Raw genomic sequence first — 14,316 nt, 5'->3', positions numbered from 1 at the left:
TGCTTGGACTCTGAGATCCGGCCGCGGGCCCGTGGGGCTCATTCCGGGTGGGCCCCAGCCGGGTACCTCAGAAAGAGATCCGCCAGCTCCGAAGGGGAGGGGGCAGCTGAGGGCCCAGCAGAGACTCCCCGGGGCGAGCCTACCTTGAAGATGCTGAAGATCCCGGCAGACTTCCTGAACACATCCGACTTCACAAACTCCTCCAGCTTGGCCAGGGTCTCATCCAGGTAGGTGCCTGCACAGAGGCCCAGGCAGGAGGCCAGGCCCTGCGAGAAAAGGGGTGGCAGGGCCACTTGGTCAAAATCCCCTTGGGATGCCCACAACATCAAGACTGCTGGCCAGGCCTGGGCCAACGCCAGCCGCTTGCGCCGGGCTCCCACGGAGCCCAGGGATTCACAAGTACCCTCCACCAAGGAGACGCAGGTGCCTGCCTGAGCACATTCCCATGCCCGTCCATGCCCCACTGGCTCCGCAGGGCAGAGCAGCTTCCAGAACTCAGTACAGGAAGCAGCAGACACCAAGCCCCGGGGCACACTCGGGTGCTGCATACAAGCCAGAGGAAGGGTGTCCCGAGTGCTGAAGATACCACACCACATTGCAACAGCAGTCTCCATGGGGGAAGAGTCATGCTGGTCCCTGAACACCCCCCCCCCCCAGTATTGCATCTTTGCTACACCATCCCCTCCCCCGGTCGCCACCCAGCCTGTACGCAGTCAGCCTGATAAGCAGCACAGACCACAGCAGCCTGGCCCCACCCTAAAAGGACACGCCAGGGTCCCAAAAGCATCCCTCTCTACAACACACACACACACACAGTGGCTCCTCACCTCCCGCTCGGCCTCCTCCTGGTATCGAGCGGTTTCCAGAAGCTCCTGCAGCAGCTTCTGCACCAGATCCTTGTTTGCGCAGGCGGCCAGGGCCGTCCCAACACATTTGTAGAGGAAGTTCTGTGTGCAGAAACAGCGACAGCTCTGGAATCTATTCCCCTCCCACTTCACGGGCACAAAGACACCTCCCCCCAAGAAGTCAAACCACCCTCCAGCTCCGAGGTTAAGCACCCAGAGTCCAGCAGCTTCTATCTGTGAGCACACAGGGCAGGGAAGCTGCAATGTATCTCCAGGACGCAACATACAGCTGTCTGCTCACTCATCCCCAGCCAGTGTTTGGAAACTCAACCGGTGAAGCCGTCTCCCTCCGCCTGCCCCAAGTAGCCACAGATAAGGAAGGGCTGATCCCACCCCTGCTGTGCAGGACCAGGCAGCCTGCACCAGCAGGGAGGCCGGCTCCAGCTCTCCCAGCCCCACCTGCCCCTCCCCCCAGGACCCAAGCCAGTTCTCAGTCCAGGCCAAGAGACCTTCTCCACGGGGGAGCTGTTGTAGCTGCTCAGCTGCCGGCTCATTTCCAGGATCAGCCGACACGTCCAAGAGGAGTCTGAAATCGTCGTCAGGGTCTGTTGAAGGAACTGCGGGCAGAAGCGCATGGTCAGGATACGCTCCCCAGGTTAGGAAAAGTACCGTCAACTCTAAAAGAACACCTGCATGGTTAACAATGCAAGTCAAGAAAGCCATAAACTGCAAAATGGCTTCTTCTAAAAAATTGAAGGTTTCCCCAATCGAGGTGAGCAGATCACAGGATCTGGAAAAAGAAGTGCCCATTGACAATAAGGCGAGCAAAAAGAAAATTTAAGGAGCAAGTTGCTAAAAACATCAAGACAAACACTGAGCACTTCTCTAAATATATTCAGAGCAGGAAACCAGCCGGAGAGGCCGTTGGACCTTTGGACAACCAGGGAATAAAGGGATTGCTAAAGGAAGACGGGGAGACGGCAGAGAAGCTCAATAAATTATTTGCTTCTGCGTTCATTGTGGAAAGTGTGGGGCAGGTACCCAGGCCACAGCCACTGCTTTGAGGAAGGGAGTCTGAGGAACGTAATCAAATTGCGGCGATGAGAGATGAGGTGAGCAGGGAAGGAGATACGCTCTCATACCTTCAGCAGTATGCCTTCCCACGCCTCCTGGGACAGGGACGCCTTTGTGTTTGCTGAAAGAAAAAAGACATGGGAGCGGTCAGAGAGTTCTTAACTTGCCCTGCACAGGCGGGGGGACCACCCTTGGTGACTGCTCTCCTCCAGAAAGCCCCCACCCACAGCTGGAGGGTCTTTGGGGGATTTGTGAGTGGGGCAGAGTGGAGATTGCTAGAACTGAGGATGCCCAGCGGCAGAAGAGCCAGCCGGCAGTCAGTTCACAGTGGCCTTAAGGAAGCCCCGCTCTGTGTAACGCACAAGGATCCCTTTCCTCACCGGATGCAGAAACAAGCTCTATGGTTAGGCCGCTTTGGATGAGGCAAACCCTCGGGAAAGGAGACCTAGGAAGGGCTATTCGCCATGAGAGAGCAATGGAACCTCCAGGCTCAGGCACAATGTACCTCCAAATATTTTATTTATTTATCCTATTTACCGTATTTTTTGCTCCATAAGACGCACTTTTTTCCTCCTCAAAAGTGAGGGGAAATGTCTGTGTCTTATGGAGCGAATGTGTGTGAATCCGGCCCCCAGGGAGAAGGGCAAAGCTGCCGAGAGGCCCTGGGAGCCACGGCCGACCCCCGGCCGCGGCAGCCCAGCGCAGAGCCAGCGCACCCCGGGAGCCAGCTGCCCTCTCCCAGCCGCCCAGCACAGCGGTAGCAGGGCATGGAGCGCCGTCCGTGTGCTCGGGGATTCAGGGCGCTTCTCCAGGCGTAACGTCCCCCCCCCCCCCCCGTCGTGCATACGGGGCATTCAGGCACCAGCTGCCGCACAAGTCCCCAGGGCGGGTCTCAGCCGGTGCCCCTCTTGGGGCACAGTGGGGATTAGAACCTGGTCCCTCCAGATCATACATATATGCATACATGAAGCCGCCTTCTACTGAGTCAAACCACTGGGGTCCATCAACGCCAGTACTGTCTACTCAGACCGGCAGCACCAGATCCTTGCAACTGGAGATGCTGCTGGGGACTGAACCTGGGACCTTCTGGGTGCCAAGCAGAGGCCCTTCCCTAGACTGCAGTCCAGCCCCCTGCCTTCCATACCTCACTGGCTTCAACCAGGGTCAAAGTCAGGCCACTCCGCGGCCCCCTCACCTTCCAGGTGCTCCACTAACTCGGGAAGCTTCTTTCCCCAGAAGGGCTCCAGAGTCGGGTGGATGCTGAGGGGCAGGACGCTCAGGAGACGCAGAGCAGCTGCCCCACGGCCTTCCCCTCGGTACGGCTGAGAAGCTACAACCTGGGGGTGGGGGACAGGGAAGGAGAAGAAGAGTAGGTTTTTATATGCCGACTTTCTCTACCACTTAAGGGAGTCTCCAAGCAGCTTACAATCCCCTTCCCCTCCCCACAACAGACACCCTGTGAGGTAGGTGGGACTGAGAGAAATCTAAGAGAGCTGTGACTAGCCCACGGTCACCCAGCTGGAGTGGGGAAACCAACCCGGTTCACCAGATCAGAGTCCACCACTCTTAACTACTACATGATGCTGGAAGAAGAGCGTTTCCTTTAGAGGCACCCCAAAACCGATGACCAGAACGATGCAACCCTAACCCTGGCTGGACCGGGGAGCTCTGTCAGTCACAGGCAAAAGGGCCCCACACCACTGGCGGGAGCCCTTCAGGGAGCCCAAGCTCTCACTGGCTAAGGAGGGGAAAAGTTAGTGCCTGGATGGGGACGGGGATGGGGTTAGGGTAAGGCAACACTGCCCTTCTCCAGGATCTTTCAAAATCACATGGGAAGGAGATTTAAAAGCGAGGACTGGTGCAGGGAGGAAAGGGGGGCAACTCTTCCCACCAGCACCCACTTCCTGTTGGCCGTGCGGGGCTGTTTGCCATGCGAAAACTTGCCCCAGGGTAGAAGGGGCAGCTTCTGGGCAGGAAACACCTGAAGGAAGTCCTGCCAAGGCTTCACTCCAAAATTCACACTCACACACACACCCATTGTAAAGGATCAGAGATGTGCCTACACAAACCAGGTCTGCCCTACTAAGGGCAACGGGACAAGCTGCCATCAGACCCCAGCAGCAGCGATTTCTGCAGCACGCACACACACACACACACACACACACACACACACACACTTACCAGCATCCTGGCCATTAGAGCGCATGGAGACGGGAGATTCCCTGCAAAGGAGAGAAGAAGAAGATCTGTAAGACCCCAACACCAGATTGCCCAGCAGGTCTCCCTTGGGGGAGGGAGCATGCTGGGGGAGGGGGGGAGGCAGCACTTCATCCATGGCTAGGGAGAACTGGGAACCACCTCTAGAGCAGGGAAAAATTAGACACCCAAAGCCCAAAAGAACAATTTCCTGTTTTCCCTGCTGAGAGAAACTGGCAATATGACCTGCTTGTCTAGCTTCACTTACAATCTGCCCTTCTCGATGGGTCAAGGTGGGGGGGGGGAAATACCCCCACACAGACCTTCAAGTCTGAGCACTGGAAAAAGAACTCCTGTGGACTGTTCTCTTCTGAGTGAGACAAACCTCATCTTAGAAAGCATATCACTCAGACACGTGGCACGCAAACATCTAAAGACTTTTGTTTTTCCCAATGAAAAAATTGGAAACTCTTAAGCAGCCCTGGGAAAAAAAACTTCTGTTACGTGTAGCATGAAAATTGTCATGCAAGGCAACCAACAGAATTTGATAATGCTAATTCCTAGGTATACTGTAGACATAGACAACAGTTAAGATTTTTTTGGTTTTGAATGTAATTTTTTTTGCCAACTATTAATATGTTATAATGTGTCTAACGATAACATGCTAAAGCGTTTTCAGTGTTATAAAGAGTAGCTTGATATCCAGGGTAGACCTTCCCCATTGTGACGGAGTATTTCTATCCAACTGCACTTGCCTTCGTCCACTACAAAACGTGTTTTCTCCCTTCATCTATTATTTTTCCTGCCTCTCAGATGGCAAAAGTTAAAGATACACATGCTATGGCAGCATAGGGTGCGGTAGCTTGAAACTTCTTCTCAAGTATTGGGAAGAATTGCCATTTTTCTTATAGAAAACACAGACATTTATACTTTGAAATTCCATAAATATGCCAAACAAGAGCAGCCCCACGATTATGGAACAACCTCCCCAGAGCGGAGCACCTGGCCCCTCACTTTCAATCTTCAGGAGGCAGCTGAAGACCGTTTTATTTAACTCTGCATTTTGATTGATTTACAGTAACTTTTATTATTGGCAGTACTGACTTGAGTTTTAAAATTGTGACTTTTAATGAGTTTTATAATTGTGGTTCTTATTAGGTTTTTGTATAATGTTTTAGTTACATTGTTACCTTGAGTACTGCAAGGGAGAAAGGTAGATAATAAAGATTTTAAACAGATTTAAAAAATAAATTGGTGTTTTCCACTTGCAGAAACCAGCGTTATCAATACAGAGGTTAAGAGCTGGCTGTTCACACTCGAGCCTCCCCTCCCTCCCCTGCCCCAGCAGCAAGACACAAACCGTTGGTGTCACAGTGGAGCTGGAAGTCCTTCTGTCCCTCCTCTTGCCTCTTCACCGCTAGGTGGACGAGGCTCCTGCAGAGTGGGGCCAGGGCACCGGTCAAGTGCACGGGGGTCACGAATTCCAGAAGGCAAGGCCAAAGGACCTGGGGTGGGGGGAGACACAGCCGGGCAGATTAGAACAGCACCCTCACCCGTCCCGAGGCTGGGCAACGGCTCCCCCTCCCTGCTGCGGCCACCTTCGTGGGCTCACCTCACTCATCCTGTCGACGGTGGTGCTGATGAGGAAGAGGGTGTTCACGCTGATGTCCCGGACGTGGCCATCCGTCAGGTCCTCCGTTTCCAGGGACTGCCGCCGGGGCAGCTGAGAAGACTGAACAGGCGTCAGAAGCAGGACAGTTTTAATGCCACACCCCCACCCGGCCATCCACGGACGCTGGGACAGATGACCCATTGGGAAGCCAGTGACCTCAACTTGACGCATCAACGGAATCAGGCCCCGGAAAGAGATTCCCCCATGTCCCCCATCCCAGACAGCAGACTTACCTGCTCCACCGGAAGGGCGCACTGCCGGACAAGGAACTCGATCATGGCTTCCCCGCCCGGCTGCTCCAGGTACCCGTGGTGGGCCATCGCGCTGATCACCTGAACCATCGCCCGCTTCACCTGCAAGAAGCCCCATTGGGGCATCACAACACAGACCCAGGTCAGTCCTCTCCGAGGCCTCCGCCACCCCTCCCCTTGCGCCCAAGGGGCTGAACACGCAGAGCTGGCCAGGATGGCCAAGCGGCCCGATTCGGCCACCAGCTCCCATCAGACCTGGGCAGCTTGGATGGAGAGCCCCTCCCCTGCCTCAGAGCCACTCATAGGCGGAAGGTGAGAGGAGAGGAAAGGGGCTGACAGCCGCCACAGTAGAGCCAGGGGTCTTGGGCTTATCACTCAGTTTCGGCAAGCCACTGCCTTCCCTGCATGCACGCACACTGGCCTGCTACAGGAGAACCTGTCCTGTGGCAAGAAATTGGGCATCTCAAAGGATTCACCCCCTGCCCATGAACTCCAGCAGACCCCAGGGCAACTGCCCGAGGAAACGGCACCACATCTGCTGCAGCGAAGCAACAGTGCCCAGCTGGTCTCCCCCAAAGAGCACTGCTCAGTCTGAGCAGGATGAGGGCCTCCTGTGAGGAGCTCAGCCGAGCAGATGCTTGCATGGGAGAGGCAGCCCTTGGGCCTCAGGCTCTCTGGAGTGCTACCTACAAATGCCAAGCCTTGCTTAAAACAAGCAGGGCAGAGAGCATGCCCAGCCTCCTCAGCAGGGGGCAGGAGGTCTGCCCAGTACAAGGGGGGGTGACTGGAGGAGGCAAGCATGCTGGGAGCAGCCACCACAAAGCAGGACCCCTGAGCAGCCCCCTGGCCTCCTCCACTCACCTTGTTGCTGTTGTCTTGCAGAGGCAGCTTCATGGAGGACAGGATGAAGGGCTTCTTGATCTCCATCTGAGAGGCTGGGGAGGGAGGGAGGAGAGATGCCAACTCCCACAAGACACCCTCCTGCCAGGCTTGTGCGCCTGAGCAGGGCATGCCCGTCTCCTCGGGAAGAAAGTGGGACTCTTCCCCTGAAGATGGCCTGAGCTTCCAGGTCTGCAGCCCAGGGCCACCTGAACAAGGCAAGGAACACCACAGCTCCATGGCCGTTGGCATAGCGCCAGCTGCCACATTCCAAGCTGAGGAGCTCAGCCCAGTTCTGCACAGGCCGCTGCTCTGGGCATCAGACCGAGCGGCCAGAACAGAAGCCCGGCACCAAGCTTCTTGGACCCGCAGCCGAGTCTGCTTACGCAAGGCACAGTTGTCTGCCAACAGCACCCTCGTTTTGCCCAGCTCTTCTCGCTCTCTCTCCAGACAGCAGGAATGGCACAGACCTTTGAGAAAGCAGGTCCACCTGGGGTTGCCAACCTCCAGGTGGGGCATGAAGATCTCCCGGAATTACAACTGATCTTCAGACTACAGGGATCAGTTCCCCTGGAGAACGTGGCTGCTTTGGAAGGTGGGTTGCCTGGCATTAGAGCCCACTGAGGTCCCTCCTCTCCCCAAACCCCACCCTATACAGGCTCCACCCCTAAATCTCCAGGAATTTCCCAAGCCAGAGTTGGCAACCCTAGGTCTGAGTAGAGTCTCGCCTGCACTTTCTGTGCCTTGTGCTGCCGCCATTTCATCCATTCTCCCCCCCACCCACCCACCCAGGGCCAGCAGGCCACCAAAGACCTTGGCCAAGTCCACCCTGGGTTCCCCCATCTGACACGAATGCTAAGGGGCATGGAGGCTTCCTTTCTGGGCAGCCCAACAGGTGACGCTTCAAGGGGTCTTGCCCTACTCCCGAGGAGCTACAAGCCGGGCAGTGGAGCGGCACGCCAGTGGCCCCGACAGGCAAGTGGCAGAGTGGTAAGAAGCCCTGGGGGGCCAAGAGTCAGACCCCCTGCCCATGCACCGAGGAGAGCTCCGCTTCCCAGCATGAAGCCACAACATGGAGGGGTCTCAGGAGCAGGCCAAGAGTGACAGCCAAAAGCTAAACCCCACAGCTGGTGCCAAGGTCGGCTGCCACGCAAGCATGCCCGTGGTCTGTGGTGAGAGCCGGTGTACAGTAGCAGTTAAGTCTGTTGAGTTAGGAGCTGGGCGACATGGGTTCGAGTCCCTGCTCTGCCATGGAAGCTCACCAGTTAACCTGGGGCCCACCACACTCTCAGCCTGGCCTACCTCACAGGGCTGGTGTGGGGCTAGTGGAGAAAAGCAGGGCACAAATGAAAAGTATAATACAGGAATGAAGCCTGGGAGCTCAAGCAGCCCTCAAGGACGGGAGGGGGGGCTCTGAACACCCCAACCCCACCACCTGAAAGCCCCTCCAGGGGCTGCCACCAGGGCCCTCGGAGAGACCGCCGTGCCCCTCCCTCACTCACGGGCACTGTTGATGATCTGCCGCAGGATGGTCAGGGTCCCCACCCGCATCCTCTCATTGCCCGACTCCAGCTTCGGAAGCAGAAATCCCAGCAAGCGGTCCGGGAAAGAAGCAGCTGCAGGAGACAGAGGCCAAACCGGCAATTACCAACCCAGGCACAGGGGGAGAACGCAGAGCCGGCCGTTGCAGGCGCGTGAAGCCCTCCCCACATCTGCCAGCGCCCCACCCCCCGAGGTTGCTACGCCCAGCGTTGTATCACACCCCTTGCTGTGATCCAAGGTCAGCATGGAGCACAGGAATTATTTCTCTCGCAACACAAGAGAATTTGCACTGAAATTCCCCCCAAAGCTCTGCTTCTGAAACCATGGCAGCCTCGCGTCTCTTAGTTTTACCAAGCCAGGAAAAGTTACTCCTCTTTCTGACTTTTGGTAATACAATAAATAATCTTTTGGACGTGAGTCCTGTTTTCCCTTTGTGAGCAACTGACAACTGACCAAAACACCTGCAGAATCTTTTTTATCAAATCAAGAATTTATTCTTTTTATTACATAAGAGATTAAAAAACAAAGGCATAATTAACCCAATAGAAAAAATATAAAGGCATGCTAACATTATCAATATATTAAAATTGGTGATTTAAAACAAATTGGTATTTAAAACAAATCAATCTATCAATCAAGTTTTATTTCGATACAATATCAGCTCAACAAATCAGGTTTTAGCCTTTTATCTCTGCTTTTAGGGATTGTCAAATTAGATTAGACCCCAAATACCTTACCAAGAGATCTTGTCTTTGATCTCTGCATTTTGAACCTTCAATCCAAAGAAATCTGATTTGCTTCTCACTATAATGCTCATTTATAGATAAGAACATAAGAAAAAGCCCTACTGGATCAGCCCAAGGCCCATCAAGTCCAGCAGTCTGTTCACACCGTGGTCAACCAGGTGCCTCCAGGAAGCCCCCAAGCAAGACAAATTATCAATCTTATCACTCTCTAAAGTTGATTCTCACAATCATTTGACTACTTCTAAATATCTGATTGGTTCTGCAGTAAGTACTAACAGCACAGATGCAAATGACCAGTCAACAAGAACCTATGACATCATTCTGAGATGTCATGAGATGTCTAAGACAGAAGGCCAATCGGAACTCTTACAAAAGCACTTTCTCAGGCCTTTTTTTCTGTAACTCTTCCAACGAGCTATCTAAGACCAAGGATGGCATAAACAGCAGGTGCAGAATCTCTATTCGACTTGCAAGCTCAGCTAGAAAAAAGGAATGAAATCTTTGCTGCTGCAATGAGCCGTCAGAGAACAGATGGAGGGGAAGAGAGCAGAGCAGTGGGGGGAAAGGGAGGGAGCCGTCTCCCTGCCTTTTAAGTGAAGCCCTCAGAGCTGGATGCTGGGGAAGGGGAACCCACAGCCGTAGGAGGAGAGCACCTCAGGACCCCAGAAGAGCCCTCCTGCATCAGGGTCCCTCTAGGTCAGCATCCCCTCTCACACAGTGGTCCAGCCAGTTCCTCTGGAGGCCCAAAGGCAGGGCACAGAGGCCGAGGCCTTCCTCTGATGCCTCTTCCTGGCGCTGGGAACATGGAGGCTCCCTTTAGTCATCATGCCTAGTAGCCACTGACAAGCCCTCCCCTCCACGAATCTATCACAGTCCTCTGAATCTACTGGCATCCTGAATCTACTGCCTGTCAGCTACACTGGATGCCTTCAAGTTCTAGTATTTTGGGGGAGGGAGAAACCTTTAGAAGGAACTGGGCAGGGGCTGCGGGGGGGAGAGAAGGACTGGGCCATTGCACAGATTCCTCTCCTCTTGCTCATCTGCAGCTCCTGCCTGCACTTGCCAAAGCCCCAAGGCAAGACACACCACCGAAGGACTCCTCGGTGCACGGAGCCGGCCAGCGCCATGCAGCCTGAAGCTCAAGAGGCCTCCCGCATCTCGTATCCACAGCCAGTCCCCTGGATAACCAATGAGGCACGAGAACAGGAGCTCACACTGAACTCTTAGTGCGCTGGAATGCGTGACCCTCATGTGGCATGTACTCAGGAGTCACACCCTTAACCGCCAGGGCAACCTTCACACTGGCTTTTGTCACCACGACTCCAGCTGCTTGCAAAGACGCAGATGCCACACATGTCGGCCACATTCACACACTGGTGGTCCCTGAGAACGCCTAGAGATGGGGGTGCACGAAGCACCGCGTGACATCAGCCTTTATGCTCCGCAAACCAACCAACAGAACGAGGTGGTTCCCCGTACCAAAAACAGAACACAGGGGAGGGAGACATAATCTCACCTCCAAAGCAATACAGTTGGTGGTGGTGGTGGGGGAACATCAGGTCCCCAGTGACGGAAGGTCACTTAGGGGCATGAAGTGGCCGACTGTCATGCGAGGGGGTCAGGAGCCCCGGGGGCAGAACTCCATGTATAGAGGACTTCGTGTACAGCTTGCTAGGTTGTTTTCACACCAGGCCCTTCACACACAAACCACACTCTGTCCGATGCTCTAACACCCCTCCTTGGGAAGGTGTTACTTAAGGAGGAAAATCACCTGAGGGTGACTCAGCCGAGGCCCAAGGAGGACGATGTTTATCTTTCCGCCACCAAAGTCACTCAAGGTTCCTTTGCAGTCCTAGTACCAACAGTGGGCAACAATATCCTCCCCCGCACACACACAAAGAACTAGTGCTGGACTGAACCCTCATTACTGCTCACCCCAACCAATCGACAGGGCCAGAGTTTGCAAGCCCCACACTCAGGCCACAGACATGGGGGGGGGGGGCATGAGCAAGGCTGACCATGGCTTTGAGCAGCCAGGATGCGGAGCCAAGGAAAACCTGTTGCTGAGAACATATGAACACATGAAGCTGCCTTATACTGAATCAGACCCCCCTTGGTCCATCAAAGTCAGTATTGCCTACTCAGGCTGGCAGCAGCTCTCCAGGGTCTCAGGCGGAGGTCTTTCACATCACCTACTTGCCTGGTCCCTTTAATTGGAGATGCCACTGGGGATTGAACCTGGGGCCTTCTGCATGCCAAGCAGAGGCTCTGCCACTGTACCACTGAGCCACAGCCTCTCCCCTTGACCTGACTGCTCTCTTCCATCCTTTGCCTACTCTGGCTACTTACAGAAAGAGAGTGGCGATCGAGGCCCTGCTCAGCCTCCAGCTGACTCCTGGTTTTTCACCCTGAAGTCTAGAAAGCTGCTAAAAGGAAAGCACGCTAAACCCTGCAACCCCATTCCACCGTTTGTCATATTTCACTGGGGGATTCCCAGAGCTCCAGATCAGACCCTGCACAGTGCAAGGGATAGGGGGGCAGCCAGCCAGCTCAGGCTGCAGAAAGCCCATGGGCCACACCTCCGGCACTAGTTGAGAGCAGGAAAAGGAGAAGCCACATCTTGACCAGCACTGCTGGCTGGTGCCGTATCAATAAACATTTACATTTACCAGCACTGCTGGAAACCGGCTTCCAGGCAGGAGACAGGCCTAAGCGCCGCCTCTCCGCTCCACCCCCTTTTGAGCCTAGGGCGTGCTCAGCTCTGCTGCCAGGAGTCCACCCGAGCCGGCTGCTGCAGCAGCCACTGGGGAACAGAAGTCCATGAGCAACATTCGCCGTTGTTGAAGGCCAAACGGAACCCCCTCTCGAGGACCGGAACCACCACCAGCCCAGCCCCTGTGTGCCGAGGAAGGCCAAGCAGCTACATTTCAAGAAGATGCCAACAGCTGGGTTGGGAGCAGGCTGGTGCCAGGCGGCAGAGCTCTCCCGGGGCCCTTACCCAGCACAGTGAAGCACCGGAGGACTTCGTTGTGGTTCTTCAGCTGGACAGGCATGGAGGAGTCCAGGGGAGTACTGATCTGCTCAACGAAGGAGAAAGACAGTTAAAACGTGCACTGGCCAGGCAGCCCAAGATGCGCACTGCCTGCCACTACCCCAGCCAGGTACTCAGGGCCAAGAAAAGCACTCCTCCAGGCTAGCCCAGCAAAGCAAAGCTCAGCCACCCAAACCAGCCTGACTTCCTGAGGGGGATGCGCTAAGCCAAGCCTCTCAGAAGAGGCAGTTCTGGGTCTCGAGAGCTGCTCAGCAAAAAAGAAGAAGTGAAACAGAAACCCCTGCTTGCAAACGGGGCAGGGGGGAAGAGAGGACCCCCCCCACCTCCCAGTCTTGTGTCTTGCCACTTTCCTGTCCATCCTTCTGCAGACATTTGATGCCCCCTCCCCACCCAGCTCCCGCCCTACCTGGAGCTGCAGAACGTCGAGGAGGGCGTCCAGCTGTGTGTCCAGAGTGCGGCTCCCGATGTTGACTGAGGCTTCCAGGATCTGGCACAAACTCTGCCCGAGGGGACACACGGTGTGAGGTTAGCACCCCTTGCATGGCACGAGCCGGATCAGGAGTCTTCAGGGAACACCCAAAGCGCTCCCTCCGCTTTCATTCTGCCTGACCAGCTTCACTCCCCATGGCCAGGCTGCTCCCACCCCCAGGACTAGACCCTCAGGGGAACTGGCCCTCCCTTCGGCAGCAACGCCAGGGGTAGAATCATAGAGTTGGAAGGGGCTATCCAGGCCATCTAGTCCAACCCCCCGCTCAACGCAGGATCACAAAACCAGAGGTCAAGCCAGTGGGTCTCCCCGACCTCTCTTCCTGCCGCACAGGGCAAGTACACCCACCTGCCTTCCCCCATCTTTTGTCCCGCATATTTTAGGGAGGGACCATGGCTCAGCAGCGCAGCAGGTGATGGGGAAGACCTCCACCTGAGACCCTGGCGAGCCTGTCCTCTATACCTCTGTGGAAGGAAGCTTTCTGGGGGCTCCAAAGAGCTCAGGTGCCGCACACGTGGCTCTCCCTTCCCCGCTTCCTCCCCGCAACAGGCAATCAAGTGGGGGTTAGACTAAGAAAGAACGCCTGAACCAGGACCACCCACCGAGCTTCACAGCACATCTGGATTCCAAGACCGGTGTACCAGGTCTTCGTCCAGCGCTCTGCAGCCCCATCTCCTGCCCGGCCAAGCCTTTCCCAAGCAGCCACGGCCTCCCCTTGCCCACACACACCTGTCCACTAGAAGGCCTTCCCAGCTAAGGGGGCTCATACTGGGCACACCCTGAGTCAGGGAGCCATGCTGGCACCAGCAGGACCCAAGTCAGTCCTGCCATGACTCTACACTGGCTAATTTAAAATACCCCCAGCACACCTGGCAGGGACCTCTGCTTCTACATATGCAGAGCTGCCTTCTACTGAATCAGACACTTGGTCCATCAAGTTCAGTGTCGTCTGCTCAGGTTGGCAGCAGCTCTCCAGGGTCTCAGGCCCAGGGAGGCCTTTGCCATCACCTCTTGCCTAGTCCTTGGAGATGCCCGTGACTGCATGCCAAGCGGATACGCCACCGCTGGGCCACAGCCCTTCATCTCCCCTTCTGGAAGCCAGGGCAGCACCCCGGCAAGAGGCCACAGGGGCCCTGGGCCCAAAGGCCTCTCGCCATCAGAACCATGTGCTCCACCAGGCCAGGCAGCGTTCCGACGAATGCCTAAGCAGCAGACCCCCGGCCATGGTCACCTTGGAGACGTAGTAGGCCTCTGCTGGACGCTTGTACAGGGCCAGCATGCGTGGGATGAGGCGGGGGAGCTGCTCCTCCAGCTTCTCGCTGGGCAACAGGTGGCTCATGGGGCCCAGTGCCTCTACCACCGCCAGCCGCAGCTGCAGAGAGAGAATAGGAAGAAGAGCTGGTTTTTATACGCAGACTTTTTCTATCACTTAAGGGAGACTCAAACCAGCTTAGAATCACCTTTCCTTCTCCTTCACACAACAGACACCCTGTGAGGTAGGTGGGGCTGAGCGAGCTCCAAGAGAGAGCTGTCTAGCCCAAGGTCACCCAGCTGGCTTTGTGTGTAGAAGTG

General features: G+C 55.6%; 1 protein-coding gene across 1 annotated transcript in view; it reads right to left on the bottom strand.

The window, feature by feature from the left end:
- Positions 1-14,316, bottom strand: part of MROH1 (maestro heat like repeat family member 1) — a 60,684-nt gene that overhangs the window by 32,930 nt on the left and 13,438 nt on the right. The window contains exons 7-20 of the mRNA XM_056854589.1: positions 13,976-14,116; positions 12,664-12,756; positions 12,204-12,282; positions 8,420-8,533; positions 6,900-6,973; positions 6,021-6,140; positions 5,728-5,847; positions 5,476-5,620; positions 4,101-4,141; positions 3,115-3,256; positions 1,988-2,040; positions 1,355-1,462; positions 828-947; positions 144-266 (exon numbers count right to left, since the gene is read on the bottom strand). Coding sequence (XP_056710567.1) covers positions 144-266; positions 828-947; positions 1,355-1,462; positions 1,988-2,040; positions 3,115-3,256; positions 4,101-4,141; positions 5,476-5,620; positions 5,728-5,847; positions 6,021-6,140; positions 6,900-6,973; positions 8,420-8,533; positions 12,204-12,282; positions 12,664-12,756; positions 13,976-14,116 — 1,473 coding nt within the window. The remainder of the gene's footprint in view (positions 1-143; positions 267-827; positions 948-1,354; positions 1,463-1,987; positions 2,041-3,114; positions 3,257-4,100; positions 4,142-5,475; positions 5,621-5,727; positions 5,848-6,020; positions 6,141-6,899; positions 6,974-8,419; positions 8,534-12,203; positions 12,283-12,663; positions 12,757-13,975; positions 14,117-14,316) is intronic.

The sequence above is a fragment of the Euleptes europaea genome, chromosome 8 (genome assembly GCF_029931775.1).
Source record: "Euleptes europaea isolate rEulEur1 chromosome 8, rEulEur1.hap1, whole genome shotgun sequence".
NCBI lineage: Eukaryota > Metazoa > Chordata > Lepidosauria > Squamata > Sphaerodactylidae > Euleptes > Euleptes europaea.
The sequence above is the reverse complement of the archived record's forward strand: the minus strand, read 5'-3'. Positions and strand labels throughout refer to the sequence as shown.